The sequence below is a fragment of the Vulpes vulpes genome, chromosome 2, assembly GCF_048418805.1.
Source record: "Vulpes vulpes isolate BD-2025 chromosome 2, VulVul3, whole genome shotgun sequence".
In the NCBI taxonomy this organism is placed as follows: domain Eukaryota; kingdom Metazoa; phylum Chordata; class Mammalia; order Carnivora; family Canidae; genus Vulpes; species Vulpes vulpes.
This window is the reverse complement of record NC_132781.1, coordinates 156,047,240-156,070,439: the sequence shown is the minus strand read 5'-3', so window position 1 is coordinate 156,070,439 and position 23,200 is coordinate 156,047,240. Positions and strand designations below refer to the sequence as shown.

At 49.9% G+C, this 23,200-nt stretch overlaps 1 protein-coding gene across 1 annotated transcript; it reads right to left on the bottom strand.

Annotated features, from left to right (window-relative positions):
- Nucleotides 1-2,975: 2,975 nt before the first annotated feature.
- On the bottom strand, nt 2,976-15,915 carry LACTBL1 (lactamase beta like 1). Its single transcript, XM_026012473.2, has 6 exons — nt 15,852-15,915; nt 13,119-13,228; nt 11,145-11,302; nt 9,916-10,154; nt 5,071-5,176; nt 2,976-3,957 (listed from the first exon to the last, which is right to left on the bottom strand). Exons 1-6 carry the CDS (start codon nt 15,898-15,900, stop codon nt 2,976-2,978), a joined length of 1,644 nt encoding a protein of 547 aa, XP_025868258.2. The 5' UTR covers nt 15,901-15,915.
- Nucleotides 15,916-23,200: the final 7,285 nt, after the last annotated feature.

The following is a 23,200-nucleotide window of genomic DNA, read 5'->3' as shown; positions in this document are numbered from 1 at the left end:
TACCAAAAGATGGCACAAATGTGGGGAAGCTAAAAAAAAAAAAAAAAGAAAAAGAAAAATGAAGGAAACCAGATCACTCATATATTGCTGATTGGAATACAAAATGGTACAGTCACTCTGAAAAACAGTTTGACGAGTTTCTTAAACACAAAACAAAACAAGACAAAACAAAAGCAAATGACTACCATTCAACTCATCGGTTGCACTCCTGGGCATTCATCCCAGAGAAATAAAAACTTATGTTCACACAGATACCTGTAAACAAAGGTTAATAGCAGCTTTATTTGTAATAGCCTAACACTGGAAATAAGCCAGGTGTCTTTCATCAAATGAATAGCTAAATAAACTGTGGCCCATCCATACCATGCAACCATTACTCTATAACAAAAAGACAAAAGCTGTTGGTACTTGCAACAACTTGAATAAATCTCCAGAGAATTATGCTGAGTGAAAAAAAAATCCCCCAAAATCATATACTGTATGGCTCCATACATATAGTATTCTTAAAATGGCAAAATTACAGAAATGGAAACCAGATTGGTGGTTGCTAGGAGTTAAGGAGGAGGTGGGGTTGGTAAGCAAGTGGGCACAGCCAGAAAAGGGCACCATGAGGGATTCTTGTCCTGATGAAAATGTTCTGTATCCTCACTCTATCAATGCCAATTATTGCTTATGCTATTGTAACTATAGTTTGGCAAGATGCTTTCAGTGGAGGAAACTGAGTAAAAGGTACATGAGTTATTTCGTAGAGCGGCATGTGAATCTACAATTACCTCAAAATAAAAAGGTTAATTTTTTTAAAGGACATGCAAAAGACAAGCCTAAGTTTTGTATTGGATCCAACAGGCATAAAATTCATCCAAATGTTACAACTTCTGCTCTTCACCAAAAGACATCATTAGGAGAGAAACTGGAAAGGCAAACCAAAGACCGAGGGAATATATTTGCAATACCTGATCTGACAAAGCACTTGCGTCCAGAGCATATAGAGAACTTTTACAATATGAGGACTACAATGCCATTGAAACCAGGTGAGCTAGGACTTCACAACCTCCAGCATGCCTAAAGTTGAAAAGACTGACAATGCTAAGTTTTTAAAAGCTGTGGAGCAACCGAAGTGTCACATTTTGCTGCTGGACATCCAGATAATGCAAGTGCTCTGGAAAACTGCACGACTTACCTATTTACCAAGAGAAATGAAAGCATGTATTCACAAAAAGACTTATACAGGAATGCTTTTTCCTTATAGCCCAAATCTGGAAACAACCCAAATGTCCATCAACAGGTGAATGAATAAGCAAATGTGGTACCCATACAATGGAATGCTACTTAGCAATAAAAAGAAACAAACTGGGGATCCCTGGGTGGCTCAGCGGTTTAGCACCTGCCTTCCACCGGGGGCGTGATCCTGGAGTCCTGGGATCGAGTCCCACATCGGGCTCCCTGCCTGGAGCCTGCTTCTCCCTCTGTCTGTGTCTCTGGCCCTCTCTTTCTCTCTGTGTCTCTCATGAATAACTAAATAAAATCTTTTAAAAAGAAAGCTTTAAAAAGAAACAAACTATTGTTAACCCGTAAAGACATGGATTAACCTCAAAAACATCATGCTGAGGGGGGGAAAGACATACACAAAAGACTACACTGTATAATTCCATTTATATTAAATTCTAAAACAGGCAAAACTAATCCATAGTGACAAAAATAGATCAGTGGTTGCCTAGGGCTGGGTGCAGGGGAGGAGACTGACAGCAAAAGAAGTTTAGGGGATAATGGAAATTTTCTATATCTTGATTGTAATGGGCATAAATATTCGTCAACTCTGATAAGGTGTGCATTTCGTTTTATACAAATTAAAACTCAGTAGGGTCGATTTCTAAAAGACAAAATACAAACCCATATTTTGTCTTATATTCAACAGACACAAACATACTCTGGGCGCCTGGGTAACTCAGTCCCTTAAGCAACCCACTCTTGGTTCGGGGTCAGGTGGTGAGACTCGGGCTTAGCTTGGAGTCTGCTTGAGTTTCTCCCTCGCCTTCTGCCCCTCCCCCTGCTCACATGTGCTCTCTCCAATAAATAAATAAAATCTTTTTTTTTAAAGTACGCCTTAGGGGGCACCTGGGTGGCTCAGTGGTTGGGCATCTGCCTTTGGCTCAGGGCGTGGTCCCAGGAGAGGTCTCTGCCTCTCTCTCTGTGTCTGTCATAAATACATAGATAAAATGAAGAAGAAGAAGAAGAAGAAGAAGAAGAAGAAGAAGAAGAAGAAGAAGAAGAAGAAGAAGAAGGAAGAAGAAGAAGAAGAAGAAGAAGAAGAAGAAGAAGAAGAAGAAGAAGAAAGAAGAAGAAGAAGGAGGAGGAGGAGGAGGAGGAGGAGGAAGGAAGATGAAGGAAGAATAAAGAAGAAGAAGAAGAAGAAGAAGAAGAAGAAGAAGAAGAAGAAGAAGGAGGAGGAGGAGGAGGAAGGAAGGAAGAATGAAGAAGAAGGAGGAGGAGGAAGGAAGAATAAAGAAGGAGGAGGAGGAAGAAGAAGAAGGAGGAGGAGGATGAAGAAGGAAGAATAAAGAAGAAGGAAGAATGAAGAAGAAGGAGGAGGAGGAGGAAGAAGAAGGTACTCTGTCAACTTGCTAGGACAGTTTCTTTTTTTTATTTTTTTAAGATTTTATTTATTTATTCATGATAGACATAGAGGGAGAGCGAGAGAGGCAGAGACACAGGCGGAGGGAGAAGCAGGCTCCACGCCGGGAGCCCGACGCGGGACTCGATCCCGGGACCCCAGGGTCGCGCCCCGGGCCGAAGGCAGGCGCCGGACCGCCGAGCCACCCCGGGGTGCCCCCTCGCTAGGCCAGTTCCGAGATGCCCCCTCGCAGTGTCTGCACTTAACTCCTCCACCCCACGGAGAAGGAACCGCTCAAGCCCGGCGCGCTCCGCCAGCCGCGGGGTCTCTGAGCGCGCCGCGGGGACCCGCGGAGGCGGGCGCGTCACGGGGCCTGGAGCGCGGGCTTGCGCGGCAGCCGCAGCACCCGGTAGGTGTTGAGGCCGGGCACGTCGAAGCCGGGGCACAGCCCGTGGCGGTCGGGCGGGTAGAAGCGGACGAGCTGGCCGTGCTGCGCCTCGAGCGAGAGCCAGGCGTCCCCGAGGGGCAGCGCGCACGGGAACTCGCGCGCCACGTGCAGCTGGAAGACGCGGCCGCGCAGGTGGCGCAGCGCCAGGGTGCGGAAGGCGGGCGGCACGAGCGCCCCCACGCGGGGCCCGAACTGGCGCAGGCGCAGCTCGCCCGCCGGCCCGGGGCGCACCTCGTAGAAGGTCAGGTTGGCGAAGGTGAAGTAGCCGGCGAAGGGGCGCGCGCTGGGCGGCGGGGCGGGCCGGGGCTCGGCCTCGCGAAGGGCCCTCTCCAGGGCGGGCAGCAGCGCGTCGTAGGCCCGCGCCACCAGGTCGCGCCCGGGGGGCCGCGGCCCGGCCAGCAGCAGCACGAGGCCCAGGCGCAGCGGCGGCACGAGCGCGAGGGTGGCCGCGTAGCCGTCCAGGTCGCCGTCCTTGCGCACCACGCGGTAGCCCCGCTGCGCGTGGAACTCCCAGGGGGTGCCCGTCTCGTCGGCGAAGTAGGCGCCCGGGCAGGCCAGCAGCGGCGCCAGCAGGGCCTTGGCCGCGTCGGGCCGCAGCAGCCGCGGGGGCGCGCCGCCCAGGAGCGCGATGGCCAGCTTGGCCAGGTCGGCGGGCGTCGAGTACATCTGCCCCGACGGCCGGTACCAGCCCAGGTCGTAGAGCGGCGCGGGCCGCCCGCTGCCGTAGAAGCCGGCCGCCAGGCGGGCGCGCACGGGCGGCGTGAGGTCGAAGCCCGTGTCCTCCATCCCCAGCGGCTCCAGCACGTTCTCCGACACCCAGCGCTGGTAGTCGCCCTGAGCCGTGTGCGCTGCCAGGACGTGGGCCAGGAGCGAGAAGGCCAGCGTGCTGTAATGGCACCTGCAAGAGGAAGGGCGGGAACTGGGATGGGTGGCCCTCAGGAGCCCCGAGCCACCCACCCAGACTGTCTCGGACGCCACCCGAGCTTCTTCGTGGACTGGGTGCGGTTCAGGAGGAACCTGCCTCGCTGCATCCCACACGGTCAGACCCGGCAGACACTCCACCGGTCACTGCACACAAGTCACTCTCCTACCCCCTGGACAGACCAAAAGCCAGAGAGGGGCGCAGAGAATTGCCCAGGGGCACACAGCAGCCTGGACTCGGCAATGCACCTGGGAAAAGTGGTAAACAAGTCTCATTGGTTCCTACACTTTAGTATGATTTATTTTTATCAAATGGAAAACTAGAGTCTCCGACTGTTGTGGGGTGAAAATGACAGGGAGCCAGGACTTCAAGGGGAACAAACAAATAGGAGGCAGGACTGGAGCCCTCCCTTCTCCCAAGCCCTACTGCATCCACTCCTCGTCTCATCAGCGTCCCATTTTAGTTCCATTATGGCACTTGGCAAAATCTGTATTTCTCTTGTTTATCTGTTCACTGATAAAAATGTCCTCTGTTCACTCAGAAGAATGCACACTACATGAGGAGCAGCCTGCTTTACATGTGTTCCCCGCTGTACCTCAACAGCTAGGTGCTGGGGGCGCCTGGGTGGTGGCTTAGTGGGTTAAGTGTCTGCCTTTGGCTCAGGTCATGATCCCGGGGTCCTGGAATGGGGCCCCATATCGGTTTCCCTGCTCAGCAGGGAGCATGCTTCTCCCTCTCCTCTGCCTGCTGCTCCTCCTGCTTGTGCTCTCTGTCAAATAAATAAGCAAAATCTAATAATAATAATAATAAAGCTAGGTGCTATATCTCAGTTGAGTAGATGCTCAAAAAAAGTTGAGTTGATGTATTAACAGAATACGAGGTTCACACAGAACTGGACATGGGCCCAGCTTCCCCCTTGCCTTGTGCCGCCTGTCTGGGCCTGTCTTCCCAGCTGTGGAACAGGGGATGCGTTCAGGGATCCCTGAGGATCCAGCTCTCTACGATGAGGTGACACAGGCTCTCTCCTAGGAGGGGTATGTCGCCTTGGGAGGTTCCTAATGTTGTCGGGGCATCAGACACACTCCTCACCTGGTTCCCGGGTCTGCCACCAGCACATCATCCTTGAGCAGGTTCAGGGCCTCCTGGGTGCTGCCCCTCCACAGCAGTGAAGTGGACCGGAGCCTTCTAGGCAGCCCTGGGGAAGAGCAGTGATCAGACCTGCTGGGCCAGCTGGAAGTGGGTCCCTGGGTGCACTCCCTCCCCCACCTTCCATGAATTGAAAGCTAAGGACCACAAAACCACTTTAAAAAAAGAAGAGGAGGGATCCCTGGGTGGCGCAGCCGTTTGGCGCCTGCCTTTGGCCCAGGGCGTGATCCTGGAGACCTGGGATCGAATCCCACGTCGGGCTCCCTGCATGGAGCCTGCTTCTCCCTCTGCCTGTGCCTCTGCCTCTCTCTCTTTCTCTCTCTGTGACTATCATAAATAAATAAAAATTAAAATAAATAAATAAAAATAAAAAAATAAAAAAAGAAGAGGGCAGACCCGGTGGCGCAGCGGTTTAGCGCTGCCTTCAGCCCAGGGTGTGATCCTGGAGTCCCGGGATCAAGTCCCACATCAGACTCCCTTCATGGAGCCTGCTTCTCCCTCTGCTTGTGTCTCTGCCCCATTCTTTCTCTCTCTCTCTCTCTCTCTCTCATCAATAAACAAAATCTTTAAAGAAGAAGAAGCAGAAGAAGTCGTCTAGCATGGACTCTAATCCTGGCTGTGTTTTCCTGGGCAAGTCACTTAACTCTCTGAGCTCCAGTCCTCTCATCTGTAACACGAGGGAAATAATTTCCTATATCATAGGGCTCATTTGAGGATTAGTTGAAATAAAATACTTAGCATAGGATGACTAAGACCTGTCTTAGCACAGGTGGCTCAGACCTGTCTTCGGCTCAGGTCATGATACCAGGGTCCTGGGATTGAGCCGTGCGTTGGGCTCCCTGCTCAGTGGGAGTCTGCTTCTGCCTCTGCCCCTCCCCCCATTCTTGTGCTCGCTCGCTCTCTCATTCTCTCTCTCTCTCTCTCAAATAAATAAAAAAAATTTTAAAAATGTTTAGCATGGGGTCTGGTCGCAGTAACTGTTTCAAAAATAATTGTCATCAACCATAGAGGTCTGATTCCACAAAATTCTTGAGGTCCGTACTCAAACAGGTTTTGTGGAACTGACTCCTCTGCCCACTTGGAATTTACTGTTTATTGGATGCAACCAGCCTTGGAAGGATCACAAGACTGGGCTTCTTTTCATCCTTCCAATCAATAGGTTTCAAGCATCCCTTTTGTTTCAAGGATTGTTTTGGGACCGGAGGTTCTGTAGTGAGCAGGATAAAGTCCCTGCCCACAAGGAGTTTCTATTCAAGTGAAGGGGAAGATAATAAATAAATACTCATGCTGTGGGGAAAAATAATTGCATGTAAGAAGGGAGGGATTGTTATTTATCCAAGGTGACCAGAGGAAGTCCTCACAGAGAAGGTGACCCTTGAGAGGTGAAAGCTGGAGGAGGTGAGGGGGAGAGCCATGCAGCAGTGTGAGGAAAGAGTGTCTCCCACAGAAGGAACAGCTAATGCAGAGGCCCTGAGTCAACAGTGCCTGGCATGTTTGGGGACCAGTGTGGAACAGCCAAAGTGGCTGAAGAAGAGTGAGAAGAGGGAGACTTTGGAGCTGAGAGATATAGGGATATGCCATGGGGTGCTAGAAGGTGCTAGAAGGACTTAGCTTTTTCTCTGAGTGGGATGTGACCATTGCAGGGGTTTTAAGCAGAGGACTGACCTATATTTTATCAGGGTTGCTCTAGTTGCTGTTTGAAAACAGACTTTTGAGGGGCAGGGGCAGAAGCAAGGAAGTCTGTAAGAAGACTTGAAAAACCATGTTTAATTGATGGTGGCTTAGACTTGGGTGCTAGCAGTGGAGATGGTGAGGAGTGGTTGGATTCTGGATATATTTTGAGTGGGGACCCAACAGAATTTACTATTGGAGGAGATTTGAAGGGTGTGGGGATTGGAGATATCGGGGGTGACTCAGAGCTTTTTTGGCTCAAGCAACTGGGAGATGAAGTCTGGAGTCCTGAATTTAAGTTCCGACTCTAACTCTGGTAATTCTTTTTCTTTTCTTTTCTTTTCTTCTTCTTCTTTTTTTTTTTTTCTTTTCTTCTTCTTCTTTTTTTTTTTTTAATTGTAAAGGGGAGGGGCAGAGGTGGAGAGAGAGAATCAAGCAGGCTCCACGCCCAGCACAGAGCCCAATATGGAGCTCAATCCCACAACTCTGAAATCATGACCTGAGCTGAAATCGAGAATCGATTGCTTAACTGACTGAGCCACCCAGGCACCCCCTGACTCTGGCACTTCTTGCTGTGCGACCTAAAACCGTGTACTTTACCTCTCTAGGCCTCTACTTGCCCATCTTTAAGTGGGCTTAAGCACCTGCAGTGGTTTCCTTGTGAGGTTTGGAAGGCTTAACCTGGAGAATGGATGAAAAGCTCCAGGAATGGGAGAGAGTTCATAGATTATAGTGCGAGTCCATCACGAAAGACTTTGAGAGCCTAGAACAGAGTTGTTCAGGCAGCCACTGGCTCAGCTGGGCCCCTGAGACGGTAGGAGAAGATGTGTAGAATGTTTTAAAACTGACCAAGCACTTGGTGCTTGGGTCCCTGGGTATGGATTAAAGGAGAATCCAACAACACACCCCTAGAGGGAGCGCTAGAGTCAGAGTTACAACCCGGGTGGATTTAACAGGAGGCTGGAGGAGCCTAAGCTTCAAGGTTCCTCACCTGCATGGCCCCTTCCAAGGCCTGTATCTAATTTTGAATTTTTAATGATGTACCCTTAAAAAGGACCCCCAGAATTACATCCACATCAGACCCCACTGAACCTAGGTCTAACCCTGGCTATATAATAACCAAAGCTACCCTGACAAGTACTTGCTGTGTGCCAGGTGCTCTGCTAAGTGTTTTATACTCATTAGCTCATTTAATCCCCACTAATTATGTAAATGGAAGAGAAACATAGAGCTCAGAGAAGCTAAATGACTTGCCAAAGATCACACAGCTGGGAAGGGCAGGGCTGGAATTTCAGTGCTTGTGCCCTTAACCACTGGGCCGCCTTCCCTCCAGAAGACTGATCCTGGGGCACCAGGGTGGCTCAGTCGGTTGAGCATCTGCCTTCAGCTCAGGTCATGATCCTGGGGTCCTGGGATTGAGCCCTGCATTGCGCTCCCTACTCAGCGGGGAGTCTGCTTTTCTCTCTCCCTCTGCCCCTCCCCCTGCTCACTCTCTCTCTCAAATAAATAAATAGACTCTTTTAAAGAAAAAAAAAAAAGAGGAAGGGACACCTGGGGTGGCTCAGCAGTTGAGTGTCTGCCTTTGGCTCAGGGCGTGATCCTGGCATCCCGGAATCAAGTCCCACATCGGGCTTCCTGCAGGCTGCCTGCTTCTCCCTCTGCCTCTGTCTCTGCCTCTCTCTGTGTCTCTAATGAATAAATAAGTAAAATCTTTAAAGAAGAAGACGACGACGATGACTGATCCTGTCCTGCCTGAATTAATTTGGGAGGCTCCATCCTCTCGCTGAGCCTCGGGGACACCATCTGGGCTCAGAAGAGATAACCAGGCATGTCCATTGACTGAGACCTCAGGCCTTTGGAGATGATAGAATGGCAGGTATGTGTATATTCATTAGGTTTACATAAGTGTGTTATATAATATGTACATTATACATTCTTACCTATATACATTCATGTACAAGTATGCACTAAATGTGTGTATTATTTTATCCATATTTTATTCATATGGTAGCATATAATATACTGTTTGAGCTTTTTCCTTACTTACATTAACATTGTGTCTTATTCCATCTCAGCACATAAAGAACATTTTTTCTGGGGCTACATCTTGATTGTATACCCCTATCCTATCTTTAAGTGTTTCCACTTGTCACTATTACAAACAGGGCTGTAATGAATGTGTGCCTACCTCATAACACTCACGTGTGAATGCTTCTGTAGAAGAATTTCCTACAAGAGTAATTGCTGAGTCAAAGGATATATACATTTTAAATTGTGATAAATGTTATCAATTGTCCCCCATACAGGTTGCACCAATTTAAGTTCCCACCACGGATGGATAAGAGGGCCTCCTATTTCAGCATTAACCTCACCAACTTAGTACACTCACCATTTTGGCCTTTGCCAGCCTGATGATGGTGGTGGGGGGGGGGGGGGTGTTTTGTTCAGTGGTTTTAATTTACATATATTTTGTTGTGAATGAGGTTGATCATCATTTTAGTAGTCATAAGGGCCATTTGTACTTTTCTGTGAGCTGTCTATTCTGTTCCTGTTCTTCAGCCATTTTTCTGTTGGGTTGTTGGTCTTGGTATTGATTTGTAGGCAATCTTTGTATATTGAGGGAAATTAGGTCTTCAGTGTAGAACTGAGTACAAATAATTGGCTTGTCCTTGACCTAATAAGCAGATCTTGCCTTTCAACCTGCCACCTGATCTTGATTTGTCCCTTTGATCTAAACTCTCAGATTTCTTTTTTTTACAGAAATTTTCTTTGCAGATAGACTTTAAGATTTTATTTATTTATTCATGCGAAACACAGAGAGGAGAGAGAGAGGCAGAGACACAGGCAAAGGGAGAAGCAGGCTCCATGCAGGGAGCCCGAGTGGGATTCGATCCCGGGTCTCCAGGATCACGCCCTGGGCTGAAGGTGGCGCTAAACCACTGAGCCACCTGGGCTGCCCCTAAACTCCCAGATTTCACCTCAGCTTTTACCTCACCAGATCTATCTACCCCTGGCCCACCATCCAGGGCAGGTGAGAGGGTGGTATGGCCAGCCTGGCTGGGTGAGAACTCACCTGAAATAGTTTGGGTTGAGCTGGGGAAGTTCAGAGCTGCTCACCTGAGAGCTGGCTGGCCATCCTTCGGAGGGTGACCGATGAAGGCCTTGGGGCTGGGCCCACCTCCTCCAGCCCGTCCATCAGGCTCTGTTGTCCAGGGGCTGACGCCATGCCCAGCGGATTGTTGATGGTGAAGGTGCTGACATAGCGCTCCAGAGGGTCATCTAGGGAGGCCACGATGCCCTCCTCCCAAAGCCGGTATAGCATGAGGACCGGAAAGATCTTGGAGAGGCTGGAGATCCTGGACAGTGTTAAGGGCACGAGGGTGCAGAGGAATGCGGTTGGCCCCACCACCCACATCCACCCTGCACCTCCCCGCCCCAACTCTGTAGTGTTCTAGGAAAGCACTGAGCCCACCCATGCCCAGGCCCTCAGTCAGAAATCCACCAGCCTCTGTAGAACTGCCTTTGGGATGTTTGAGAATGTACCACAGTGGTGGGTGGACACTCTTGAGCACCCACCCCATGCCAGGCCATAACCCAGGCCCTTCCCACTCTGGAACAGACGTAGGTTGGGACCATACCTCTGCCTCACACTGGCCAAGTGGTCTTGGGCAAGTATTAGATCTTTCTGAGATTCAGTTTCATTGTCCATTTCACAGGTGGTAGGAGAGATTGAATGAGATTGGGCAACAAACCGGGCAGGTAGGTAGTAAGTGTTCAGCGGTGACAGCAAATAGAATTGTTGGCCCCATGCCTGGCACACAGCAGGTGCAGTGTGACTGGAACCTCTGTGGTCCTTACAGTATCTCTGGGACTGAGTATGTTCACTTTGCATGGGCAGCTTTAGGGATCCCACAGGCAGCACCTCGGCAGGGAGACTCTGGATGTGCAGCAGAGGGTCCCACGTTTCTTCCATCTGGACCACTGCTGCCAGCTGACAGGGATCAGGGGCAAGGACCCAGGAACTGGTTATAGTCCCTTTGTGGCAGATAGAAGGGGCTGGGGGTGGGACACAGGGAAACTTTTCTGGTTAGGGAGGTTTTGAGCTCCTCAGAACTCTCCGGAAGGAATTTCTTCCTGACCTCTTACCACCATGGTGTGATGTTGGGCACTCTCTGGTCCACTCTGGACCTCAGTCTCCTCATCTATAAAATCGTCAGGACTTCATAAAGGCCCCTGGCAGTGTGAACCCTAGCCATGGTTCTCTTGAGTCCCCCGATCTCCTAGGTCTCCCCTGTCCTCCCATCCCTTGCCCTGCTCCACAGGACCCTGGAGGTCACCCGGCTGACCGGTACATGGTGTACTCGTTGGGGGGCCCAGAGGCCGGGTCTGAGCCATTCTTCTTCCCAAAGTTCCCAGTCCAGAGCACAGTGTCATTGTGGATGACAACGGCAGACACGGCAGCCAGGCCCGGGGCAGACAGCGCCTGACGCAGGATCCTGTCCACCTTGGAGGAAAGGAGCAGGAGGCTCAAGTACAGGCACAGAGACACACTCCACTCATTCTTCATGCCCTGCGCACTCCCACACCACACCCTGCACACAGCAGCCCTGGCCTGACTCCCCTCTGTTCTCTCCCCACTGTCACTGGAGCCTCCAGACCTCAGGTTCTCATACCCTCTGGGATGGGACCCTCATCCAGTTACAACCGGTGCAGCTCCACATGTGTTTTCTATGTAGGGCTTCCTCATGAAGATTTTTGTCCAAAGAAACATTTCTTTGGCGAAATGTAAAAAGAGGGAGGGGTTAAACTACTGATCTAGTGGAACCCCCCTCTGATGCCCTAGAAGACCCCCAGGAGGCCTAGTCTCACCTCCTAATGTTAGAGAAGTCACTATAGGAGGGCCCCTAGGCCCTCTTTGAACATTTATTGAAAAGACATTGTTTTCAATAATGAAATGCAGTGATGGTGAGAACTCCTAGGTGTGTTGGACTTTTGGAATGTGCCGGGTGTCATATAAAGTGATTTTCACGCATCGTTTCATTGAAGTCTCATAACAAGTTCAGTGCTCATTTCTCCCTGTCTTACAGATGAGAAGATTAAATCCATGAGATACAAAGTGACTTGCCCTAAGCAGCTAAAGGTTCATGGAGTCAGGGTTAGAAGCCCACGTGAAGGCCAGCCCTAGCTCCTAACTTACTGCTGGACCGGCCTGCCAGGTGATTACACAGATCTGGAACCCAGAGCTCCGTCCACCTGTGGTTCCCAGGCCGGTGCTAGCTTTGCCCCTGTGTGCCTCGGTGTCCTCCTCTGTAGACGGGGCCTCCCGAGGCATTCCTAGAAAGAAGCCACCATGCACTAGGTGCTCCCCAGAGGGCAGCCGTGGTTATCGTTGCTGCTCTGTTTTCATTACTATGACCCTGGAGCTTCCCAGCACCCTTCTGCTCCCTCTCCTCTGCTAACTTTGTCCTGTATTTGCAGACAGTGATGGTGTCTCCCTGCATTGGCTCACACCTTCTCCCACGTGGACACACATCACCCCCTGTCTCTTCAACTGTCCTGGATGCCTGTCCCGTCCCTGCGCCATGCTGCTGGCTCCTGTACTTCTGGTCATGTTTCATTTGTCCATTTGTCGGTCTCCTGATGTGAGTGGCCCAGGGGGTGGGGTCTGAGTGGCACAGGCTAGGACTGGCTGGCAGCCCCCTCTAGTGTTAGGCCATCATGCGGTCCTAAAAGGCATCATGGGGGGGTGGTTAATCGTATTGTGCTGGCCTCTGGGATAGGGGCTCTGTCCTCCTCGGCCCACCTCTGGCCCCAGCAGCCTGAAGTTCCCTGTAGTTCTCTGTGTGTCCCTTGCCTTCACTCTGCTGCCCCTGGGCCTATGCACATGCTGGCCACTCTGCCCAGAGCATGCATGTCACTCCTCCAAGCTCCCTTGTCATGTGAATGTCACGTGAATCTATCCTCTAGGTATCTCCTACTTGTTCACGTCTCAGCTTAGACACCACTCCCTCCAGAAGCCTAGCCTGACCCCAAAGCCAATTCTTTGTATCCCTGCTTTCCCCAAACGTCCCCTATCCTCACTCTTTCCCGTGTTGTAGATGTTATTTGTGTTGACTTCTCTGTCACTTCTAGACTAGTAGCTTCTTTAGGGCAGGACACTATCTTCCTGCTATAGCCCTGGTGCCTAGCACAGAGTAGGTGCTCAAGAACTGTATGTTGAATAAATGCATGAATACCACTGCTAGCGCACAGGTTATGCCCTCCCCTTCATCACCCAGGCCGAGCCCACACACCCAGTCCCCTCTTGGGTCATCACTGACCTTTTCCAGGGCCTCCTTCAACACAGGGAGAGGGTGGGCCAGAGGCACAGGCTCAGGGTACCGGGGACACATTCTCACAGGGGCAGAGGTCACCTCTGGTCCCAAGGAACCTGGAGGGAACATCACATGGTGAGTGGGGGACAAAGATCAGGATAGGAGTCTAGGGGTCATCCTAGAAGAGATGGGACGGTGGCAGCAAAGGGCAGAGCCGTGCCTCGGGGCCAGCCCTCCCAGCTGGCAGCAGCCTCCCCGGGAGATAGCAGGGTACAACCACCTGCTATGGGCAGCAAGGGGCAAAAGGCAGAGTCCGCCTGGGAAGAGAAGGGACAGTCCATGCCCACATGTGATGCTTGGCCTTCAAAATACCAATTAGGCCATGGTTCCTGGTTGGCAGCTCTTCTCTCTTACATGACTGGCATCCCCCCTCCATGTAGTCAGCTGCCTTAGAAAAATTCTGCCTCCTTGGGGCTGGCTCAGCCATGTCTGTCTACCTGTCTGTCTGTCTCTGCTTCCCCGATTCTGATCATATATTTGGGTGGAGAAGTGCACTTGGGCTCCACTTAGGGCTTCAGGCCTAAACCATAAGGGACAGCGCCTTCTGTCACCAGAGCTGTGGGGCCAAAATAGCAGGTTTCAGTCCCATTCTGCTTTGGTCCAGGAGTATGGCTTCCTGGGAACCTCAGGGGAGAAGATGTGGGCCCTGGCAGGACGGGGTTCAGGCCTACAGATCAATTGCAGCCGCTCCAGACCTCCCTGGGTCCTCGAAGAACATTGAAGAGCGGGGAGGGTGTAAGGGCCCCTAGGAGCTGCACCCTTCGTGAAGGCATCCCCCCACTATGTCCCGAGACGACTCAGAACTGAGAGCAGCCAGTATGTGGGAGGCTCACTATGGCCATAAGTTCATCCAACTCCTCCCATCCAATTCCTCTTGAATCTGCCTGACTTTGTGACTTTGTCAGGATGAATTGTCTGGGTGCCTTCCAAAACTAGGCCTGATCAGTTTGCTCCCTGGGAACACTGCCCCCTCGTGGATAAGCCTGGAATAGCGGCCATGGAGCAGGTGTGCACATAGAGGGACTTACCCAGGTGACTTGTCTCCTGAATTGAAAAGAGCCCAGGTTAGACCAGCAGCAGAACTGTCAGCAGGCCCAGAGAATCACGAGAAGTATAAATCACTTTGTTCCAAGCCAGTAGGTTTGGAACATTTTAATTACTTTTTAATTACTCAGCATTAGATAACCGATATGGTCCCAAACAGAAAAATTACAAACCTTGGGGAAGATCTCTCAACAAATCCCTGACATAGGTTTAATCATTGGAGTAGGGAGGTCTCAGCCAGTTTGTTTCACCTGGGACTCAGGTATGGCTCAAGCCCAGGGCCCTGCAGTAATTTGCACCTGTACAAAAGGTCACCCAGGAATCTCAAAATGCAGATTTGAGGGGCACCTGGGTGGGTCACTCAGTTAAGCATCCAGCTCATGATCTCAGCTCAGGTCTTGATCTCAGGGTTATGAGTTCAAGCCCTATGCTGGGCTCCACACTGGGTATGGACCCTATTTTTAAAAATGCAGATTTGATTCAGTAGATAAGGGGTGGACCCAGGGCATCCTCATTTTTAACAGCCTCTCAGGTGGTACCCACACGAGGGAGAGGACTTCGATCACCATACTCAGTAGACCCAAGCAGGTCCATGAACTGTTCCCATTTGTGACAAATTAAGGAGAAGATTTAAAAACACGCATTTAGAAACTTCTATAGCAATTTGATGGAGTAATTATGTGTTGAATCTTAAAACTTGGGCTTCTATTTATAATCTTTTTTTCATTTAATTTCTCTTTCTTGTTTTCATTTAATTTCATTTGTATGTACCATATTACAGCAGTACTGGTCTGCTTTGGATTGGTAGGTTGACAGTTTGAGAAGCATGGCCCTAGAGGACAGGCTGACCCACCTACTTGGGGACTGTTTGCTTTAGAGTCCAAGAAAACCCTGGTAAAGGAATTTACCCTAGAAAGAATGGGTTGGGTGGGAGAAGAAAAGGCCAGCAAGAAAATAAAAGGAGCCATTTCTGCAAAGTATCTCTGTGGGACTTTGGGAGCCCAGGCCACCGTGTTGAGCCTTGGGCATCTGTAACACAAGAGGACTGGAGAGAGGCATTCACCCCAGCTTCAGCAGAGAGCTGGGATTCTGGATGATTCAGGATCTCGACAGGTTGAAGGGCACAGGGGTTGCTATAGCAACAGAGGGCCTGATGGATATGCCCAGCAGTGGTGGCTCATTTGCCAAGCTTTGACCAGCCCCCAGATGGAGAGGCTCCAAGCAATGGCAGCGTCTGTCCAAGGACACCTCATTGTTCCTCCCAGGGTCTTAGATATAGCTGGGGGAGGATCTTTAAAGGGGTGTAGGGCCTGAAGATCCTACCATGAGGGCTGATCCTACCAGGCAAGAGAAACTCCATTTGCCCTTATTGGGGGACCCTGAATTTTACAGCCAGATCGGGTAGTTTAGGGAAACCCCTGTGGCACTGGGGTCCTCATTTTAGACATTAGAGCATCAAGACACAGAAAGATCATGTGAGTGTCCCAAAGCTACACAGCCAGTGAGGGTTGGAGTCAGAATAAAGGCCAGAGTTTCTGAGTCTTGGGGTCTTCTTACCCCTACACCTTCAGATCAGCTTACGGCCCACAGGACCCGCGGGTGGGGGGAGAAACTCAAGGATGCTTGTGCACTCACTGGTCTTCAGCTTGGGGAGGTGGTACTGCCATAGGAAGCAGCCGGTCATAACCACAGATAACAGGAAGAAGAAGCTGCAGGAAGCTGGGAAGAGCCACTTCTTTTCCACTTTCAGCAGGCGGGGCTGCCGGCCCACCTGGAAGGGGAAGGACAGAGGGCGCAGCCCACGGTGGTCAGCCAGAGGGAGGAGAGAGAGGGACCCCCTACTATACCTTAGGTTCACCCAGACATCAGGAGAGCCCAGGGCATGGGGGAAATATCACGCCCGGAAAACCAAGGTTCTTTCTAGGATGACCCCTTCAACACTGTGCCACACGTGTACCTCCGCACCTCTGGGCCTTTGCACAGCCTGTTTCCTCTGCTGCATGTGCCATTTCTCTCCTGTGTACTTAGTGAAATCTCCAAGGCCAGCTGAGGTGCCACCTCCTCCGTGAAGCTTTCCCCAACTCTCCTCATCCAGGTCCCCTCCATGGCACTTTGTCCAAGTGTCCATTGTGGTACAAGACCAACTCCCTAATGCAGCAGTTGTCTGACTGCTAGTAGCTGATGTACTTAGGGGAGTGTGAGTTCTCCAAGGACGGGGCACCCACCACTCAAATTTCTTAGATCTTAACATTTTACCATGTTTTCCTTATATCCTTTATGTTTAAAAAAATACCATGTCAGTCACTCGTTTAGTTTCTGGTTGGTCCATCTCATCCCATAGAGAACAGGGGTTCGTGTTTGCTCACTGTGGTGCCCCAGTGCCTAGAACAGTCCCTGGAGCATAGCAGACCCTAATAAATAATTGACAAATGCATGTAGGGGAAAATAAAACATTCTAGGTGGAGGTAATGTCCTCTTTGCACCACCTGCAGATTCCCATCTCCGTCCCTTCTGTCCCTCGCCCCCTCATTTTCTCTCTTTAAAAAAAGGTTTTTTTTTTTATTTATTTGAGAGAGAGAGAGAAAGCGAGAGAATACAAGCAGAGGGAAGGGTCACAGGGAGAGGGAGAAACAGACTCCCCACTGAGCAGGGAACCTGACCTGGGGCTCAATCCCAAGACCCCAGGATCCCAACCTGAGTCAAAGGCTGCCGCCAAACCAACTGAGCCACCCAGACACCCCTAAAATCTTTTTTTAAAGATTTTATTTATTCATGAGAGAGAGAGGCAGAGACACAGGCAGAGGGAGAAGCAGGCTCCATGCAGGGAGCCCAATGTGGGACTCGATCCCAGGGCTCCAGGATCAGGCCCTAGGCTGAAGGCGGCACTAAACCACTGAGCCACCGGGCTGCCCCCTAAAATCTTTTTTTAAGTGCCTATTTTATGCATTTGAATTGAGAGCACTGTGATGGGCAGTGAAATATCTGGGCGGTCAGGTGTGACCTTTTTCAGCTGAACTAGATACTATCCAGTTGCTCTCCAAAGTTGTTGCTCCAGGTAACACTCCCACCACCTGTGATTCTCATTTCTATTTTTAATTAATAAGGCTGAGCCCTTTTTCCTGTGTTTATTGTGTATATTTGGGTTTGCTTTTCTACGAATAGACTGTTCCTATCCTTTGCCTGTTTTTTCCTATTCAATTTTATGTATTACTATTAGAGTTCTTTGTAAGTTCTGGATACTCTTGCTCATGTTTTTTGTCTTTTCACATTGCGTTTATGATACCTTGTTGCGGGGCCAGAATAGTGTAGTGGTGAATCTGTGGCCAGATTGCCAAATTTTGAATCTCAGTTCAGCCACTTCCTGGCTGCGTGACCTTAAGAAAGTCACCCTCTCTGTGCCTCTGTTTCTGCACGTGTAAAAAGGAAATGATAACAATGCTTGCCTCGTAAATTAGTAAGGATTTAGTGAGTTAATATATATAAAGTGCATCCTGTTTGTCCCATTGTAAGCTCTGTTAGCTATTATTGTTGAATAGAGGGTTCTTCGTTTTGGTTTTGGTTGCTGCCAATCAAATTCATCAATATTGTCTCTTTTGTTTGCTCTGTGTGTGTGTGTGTGCTATGTACTCAGAAAAGCCTTTATACAGAGGTTATAGATGTAGATTTCTATACTTTCACACACACAAAAATATATTTTTGGTCTTAGTATAAAGAAGGAAAATAGGGCAGCCCGGGTGGCTCAGCTGTTTAGCGCCACCTTCAGCCCAGGGTGTGATCCTGGAGACCCAGGATCCAGTCCCACGTTGGGCTCCCTGCATGGAGCCTGCTTCTCCCTCTGCTTGTGTCTCTCATGAATAGATAAATAAAATATTTTTTTAAAAAAAGAAGGAAAATAATTTTATTTTTTCATGTGGATAATCAGTCATCTCAGAACCATTTATCAAATACTCTAATCCTGTCCCCCACTGACCTGTATGCCATCTCTGAAACATACCCAGCATCTGTACATACCAACACCTGCTCTATAGGCTCTGTTCCATTAGGGTCTCACTGAGTTTCAATTCCCTGTCCCTCTGTCCAATCCCACACACTCACATGTTGAGCACTGTCCTTCAGGAAACAGTCTGGCCAGAGAGGCTTGCTATAATCTGACCCCAAATGACTCCATGGGCCCATTTCCTGCCTATCCTACTCCTCCTCCTTCTCTTCCCCCTTGCATCTTTATGGCTCATCCCCCTCTCCATGGCATTGTACTTGTGATTCCCCTCTGTGAGGCCCTTTCTATCCATTTCCACCTGACAAACTTGTCTTCTTCCCTTAAAACCCATGGGTATTCATTGAGCCTTCTCATTCTCCGCAAGGTAGAACTGAGGGCCTCTCCTCTCTGCTGTATGCACACCCCTTATTGTAATAGTAATCCGCACTGGCTGCTACTGGCGTCTTTGTCTGGGTCCCTACTCGGTGGCAGGTGCCTCCCACACCAGGATCGTTCCTTTTTGGCCTTTACACCTGCAACACTTGGCACTCCACCTGGCACTGGCAGATTCTCAGGAAATATGTTTTGAACTTTACATTGTCCTGCAAGATGAAGGTCTTGGGTTCAAATCTCAGCCTCATTTCCTGAGTCAGGTGTTAACTATGGACAAGTCCCTTCCCCTGTCTGGAACTCCATGTCTTCAGCTGTTGGAGCAGGATGGACTATTTGTAAAGAGTTTATATTTACATCCAGAAATCTCATCTGATTTTCAGCTCTAAATCTGGGGTTCCCATTGAAGCCATTCTTTATTCATAATTTCCAAAGATTGGGAACAAACCAAAAGTCCCTCAACTGGTGAACGGATAGACAAACTCCACTATATCCCCACAACGGAATACCTATCAGCAATGTAAAGAAACAAATAGATGCAGTAATGTGAATGAATCTCAGATGCATTGTGCTAAATGAAAGAAGCCAGACTGAAAAGCTGCAGTCTATGTGATTCAGTTTTTCATAACATTCTGGAAAAAGCAGAGCTGTAGGGGCAGAAAACCACTCAGTGGCTGCCTGGGGCGTAGGGATGGGGTAGAGGATGGAGGAGCAGAAAGGACTTCGGAAGATGATAGAACAGTCCTGTATCTTGACGATGGTTACAGGACTGTGTGCATTTGTCAAAACTCATAGAACTGAACTCCAAAAAAGTGCCTTTTAATGCATGTACACAACACTTCCTCTTTTTTTTTTTTTTTTAACAAAGCCGCTAAAGAGCCCAAGAGCATAAGGATGACTCCACCGAGGTGTCACAGGAGTGACATCAGACACAAGACCGCGCTTCAGCCAAGAGGAGTGGAGGGGGTGCTCTCTGGCATTGTTTGTGTGAGAGGGAAGTTGGAAGGTGCTTCCCTCAGAGCATGAGCAAAGGGCCACTGGGGCAGGGCCAGGGAGGGAGCCCCAGTGGGAGGGTAACCTAATCTCCCTTAACACGCATCCATGACATGGCCAGGATGTGGGCATCTCATTTTCTCTTTTTCTTTTTTAGAAAGATATTTTTTTAAGATTTTATTTTTTATTTATTCATGAGAGACACAGAGCGAGAGAGAGAGGCAGAGACACAGGCAGAAGGAGAAGCAGGCCCCATGCAGGGAGCCCGATGTGGGACTCGATCCTGCATCTCCAGGATCACACCCCTGGCTGCAGACGGCGCTAAACCAGTGCGCCACCAGGGCTGCCCAACATCTCATTTTCAAGTGCAGAACGAAATTCAGAGACTTTGAATGACTTGCCGAAGTCATGAACAGCACAAGATGCACCTGGGATTCTAGCTCTGTGCTCTGCATCTCTCCACCCCACCTCACCACATGACTGCGATCTCTGCACCCCCAATTCATCATCCTCCTCTGAGGCCCAGCCGCCTCTCATGCCCATCTCCAATCTCAGGATTTACACCAAAAGACCCAAATTTGGGGTCAGTGTTTAATCTCTAAGCTGCTCACCAGCTGCTCACATTTTGACTTGCAGTAGCCACTAGGACTCTCTCCCCTCTGGAAAATGCTGGCAAGGGAAGGGTTCCGGAAGAGCCTGACTCTCTCAAACTCTACGCCTCCCCATTCCTTCCCCAGGTGGTCTACAGTCCCAAGACACTCGCTTCCATTCTCCTTCTCCTGCCCACTCTGGTGCAACCCTCCTTGTCCAGTCAGTCATCCAGAATACAGTTTCCAAGGGTCAGCTGTGTGTTGGACACAGTCCTATGCCCTTAGGGTACAGGACCTTTGGCCAACATCTGTCCCCCATAGAGCCAGCAAGATGGTGGAGTGACCATACTCAAGGGCTCTGGGGTCAGGGAAAGCAAGACTTGATGCCGACTTTGCCCTTACTGGCCTTGGACGAATGACTTCACCTCTTTGAGTCTCCATTTATCTGTGTAATGGAAGTGACCATCCTTCCTATACCTCATAGAAATTAGGTAAGGGTAAATGAGATAATGCATGCAAAGCCCCTAGAAAGCTATTGCCTAACTGGTGCTAGTGTAGTCATTTCTCTGGGAAGGAAATGTAAACAGAGCATGTGCAGACAGCTCTTGGGTCTCAGGGGGACCCATGAGCTCAGCCTCTGGGTGGGAGGGGGAGGAAAGCTTCATTGAACAGGTAGTGGGGATGAATCAAGGGCACTCCAGCCAAAGGCCTGGGGATATGAGAAGGAAGGGGAGTACTTTCTGGCTGGTTTCGAGAATTTAGTATACGCAAAATACTTGAAACTGTTCCTGGCCTACAGTCCAAACTCTAGAAATGTTAGTGGTGATAATGAAGGTAATGTGGAGTGATCTAGACTTCATGGGGCTATGCCTTACCTGGGTCTTCATTCTCTCCAAGGTATGGAAGATTCCAGCTCCTTGAAGATTTGGGTCTACAGCTCAGGAGACCCTATGAATGGAAAATTGAGTCAGAGGAGTAAAGACAAACAGCGATCCTGTAATCTGGAAAGGAGGAGGGGACAGAAATGCTAGAAGATGAGGAGGGGGAATGAGGATGGGAGGGGGCAAAGCAACCCCTCCACTTCATGAAGCTCCACCTCAAAGGCAAGGGGAACTGAGCTCAGAAACCCTGCAAGCTCGACCAACTATCCAGATCTGCCCAGGTCTGTCATGATTTTAGCACTGAAAGTTGCAGATCCCTCAGGCCTGGGGAAATCAGGACAGTTGGTCGTTCTCCTGGCCACTGCCTCCCCTTCCAGCCTTAGAAACAACCCTGTCAGACAACTGCCCTCCAGACTCTTAACCCCACTCACCCTCTTCTGGAAGGCTCAGGAAGGACAGGGCAATTCAGGCCCAACCATGGCTGGCCAGTGTCTCCAGGAGTCCCCGTGTGCCAGGGGACGGGAATGGCTTCCTGGGCTTCTGAGGTGCAGTTCTCCAGTGGCTGGCAGATGTAGTGCCGATTACCCCAGCACTAATCCCTCCACGAGCCCTCCGCCATTAGGATTAGTTCCTGGGGTCCCTGGGCGGCAGGGAGTGGGGAACATCTGTCAGGGCCTTGGCAGCACCACGTGATCCAAAATGCTCCAGGCTGGCGGGCAAAGGAAAGCTGTCTCCAGAAGGAGTGTCTGCCAAGCCCGGTGTGCCAGAGATGACCCACAGGCCTCCCAGACCTGTCCATGCCCCACACCAGCTCCTCAGCTGCCTCTGTGGAACCAGGATTCCAAGGGACACAGTTTGAAGACCACTAGGGGTCAACCCAATTGTTAAACATTCAGATAACCAGTTCTGTTGCTGCCTGCGTAGCCTTGGGTAAGGCATGCCCTCTTTGTTTCTTCCTCTATAAAAGGAGAAAATAATATCTTGGTTACCATGAGGATCAAATTACAGCGTGCTGGTGAACAGATAGCCTAGGACCTGGCCCTGAGTAAAGACTCTATAAAGACCAGCTTCTTGTGATAACTTAGCTTTGTGCCCAAAACTCTTCCCCTGTGTCGACATCAGATCTTTCTCGGTGAACGTGCTAGAAAGTTACTATCCATTGAGTTTAATTGACAAAAAAAAATTTATTCATTCACCTTCCTGGCACTAGATGAGGCTACACATTGGAATTACCTGGAGAGCTTTGAAAAACCACTGGTGCCTGGGTTCCATACCTAGAGATGCTCAGGGACATGGCTTTGGTGATTCTACCATGTGGTCAAGGTTAGGTTAGGAACCGCTGCCCCAGACCAGCATGTCTCCAACTCACTTTAAATGTGTATAGGAGGGGATCCCTGGGTGGTTCAGCGGTTTAGCGCCTGCCTTCGGCCCAGGGCATGATCCTGGAGTCCTGGGATCGAGTCCCAAATCAGGCTCCCTGCGTAGAGCCTGCTTCTCCCTCTGCCTGTGTGTCTGTGCCTCTCTGTCTCTGTGTGTGTGTGTCTCTCATGAATAAATAAATAAAAATAATAAATACATACATACATACATACATGTGTATCGGAACAGCCTGAGGTCAAGTCAAACTGCAGGTTCTGAGTCAGTGGGTCAGAGCAGGACCTGAGATTCTACATCTCTAACCAGCTCCCAGGTGATGTCAATGCTGGTCCATGGACCACATTTTGAGGAGCAAGAATCCTCTGCAATTCATTGGTCACACCATCTCCCATATCATTATCTCCATAGGGCCCCAGAGCTGCCTCCCAGCCACCCCATTTTTGAAGGGACTTGAGCGATTCTCTCCATTTTGCTGATGATTAAGGTCGAGTATGTGAATGGGTGGAGGCAGGTCTTCTGGATCTTAGTTTGCGTCTCTGGTGGTTAGAAATCTGGACTGGTCTAGAAAAGAATGCTTACTAAGTTAGAGCAAGAAGAGAGCTGAGTGATTTTGTCCAAACTCCACATCGTATGGCTGGTGAAACAGGCTCTGGGAGAGGAGGGGACTTCCCAGGGTCTCATAGCAAGCTTAGTGACAGCTGCTATAGTGGGGCTGGAACCTGTGTCTTCTGGACCTGGCCGCTTGGTCAGTCTTTGCTGGGCAGCGTGCCACCGGGT

Coding starts and splice junctions, on each gene's coding strand:
- LACTBL1 (XM_026012473.2), bottom strand. CDS start 15,900: ATGACCGGCTGCTTCCTATGGCAGTACCACCTCCCCAAGCTGAAGACC. Junction 11,303..13,118: donor TGAAGGAGGCCCTGGAAAAG/GTCAGTGATGAC, acceptor CTTTCCTCCAAG/GTGGACAGGATCCTGCGTCA. Junction 10,155..11,144: donor AACGAGTACACCATGTACCG/GTCAGCCGGGTG, acceptor AACACTGTCCAG/GATCTCCAGCCTCTCCAAGA.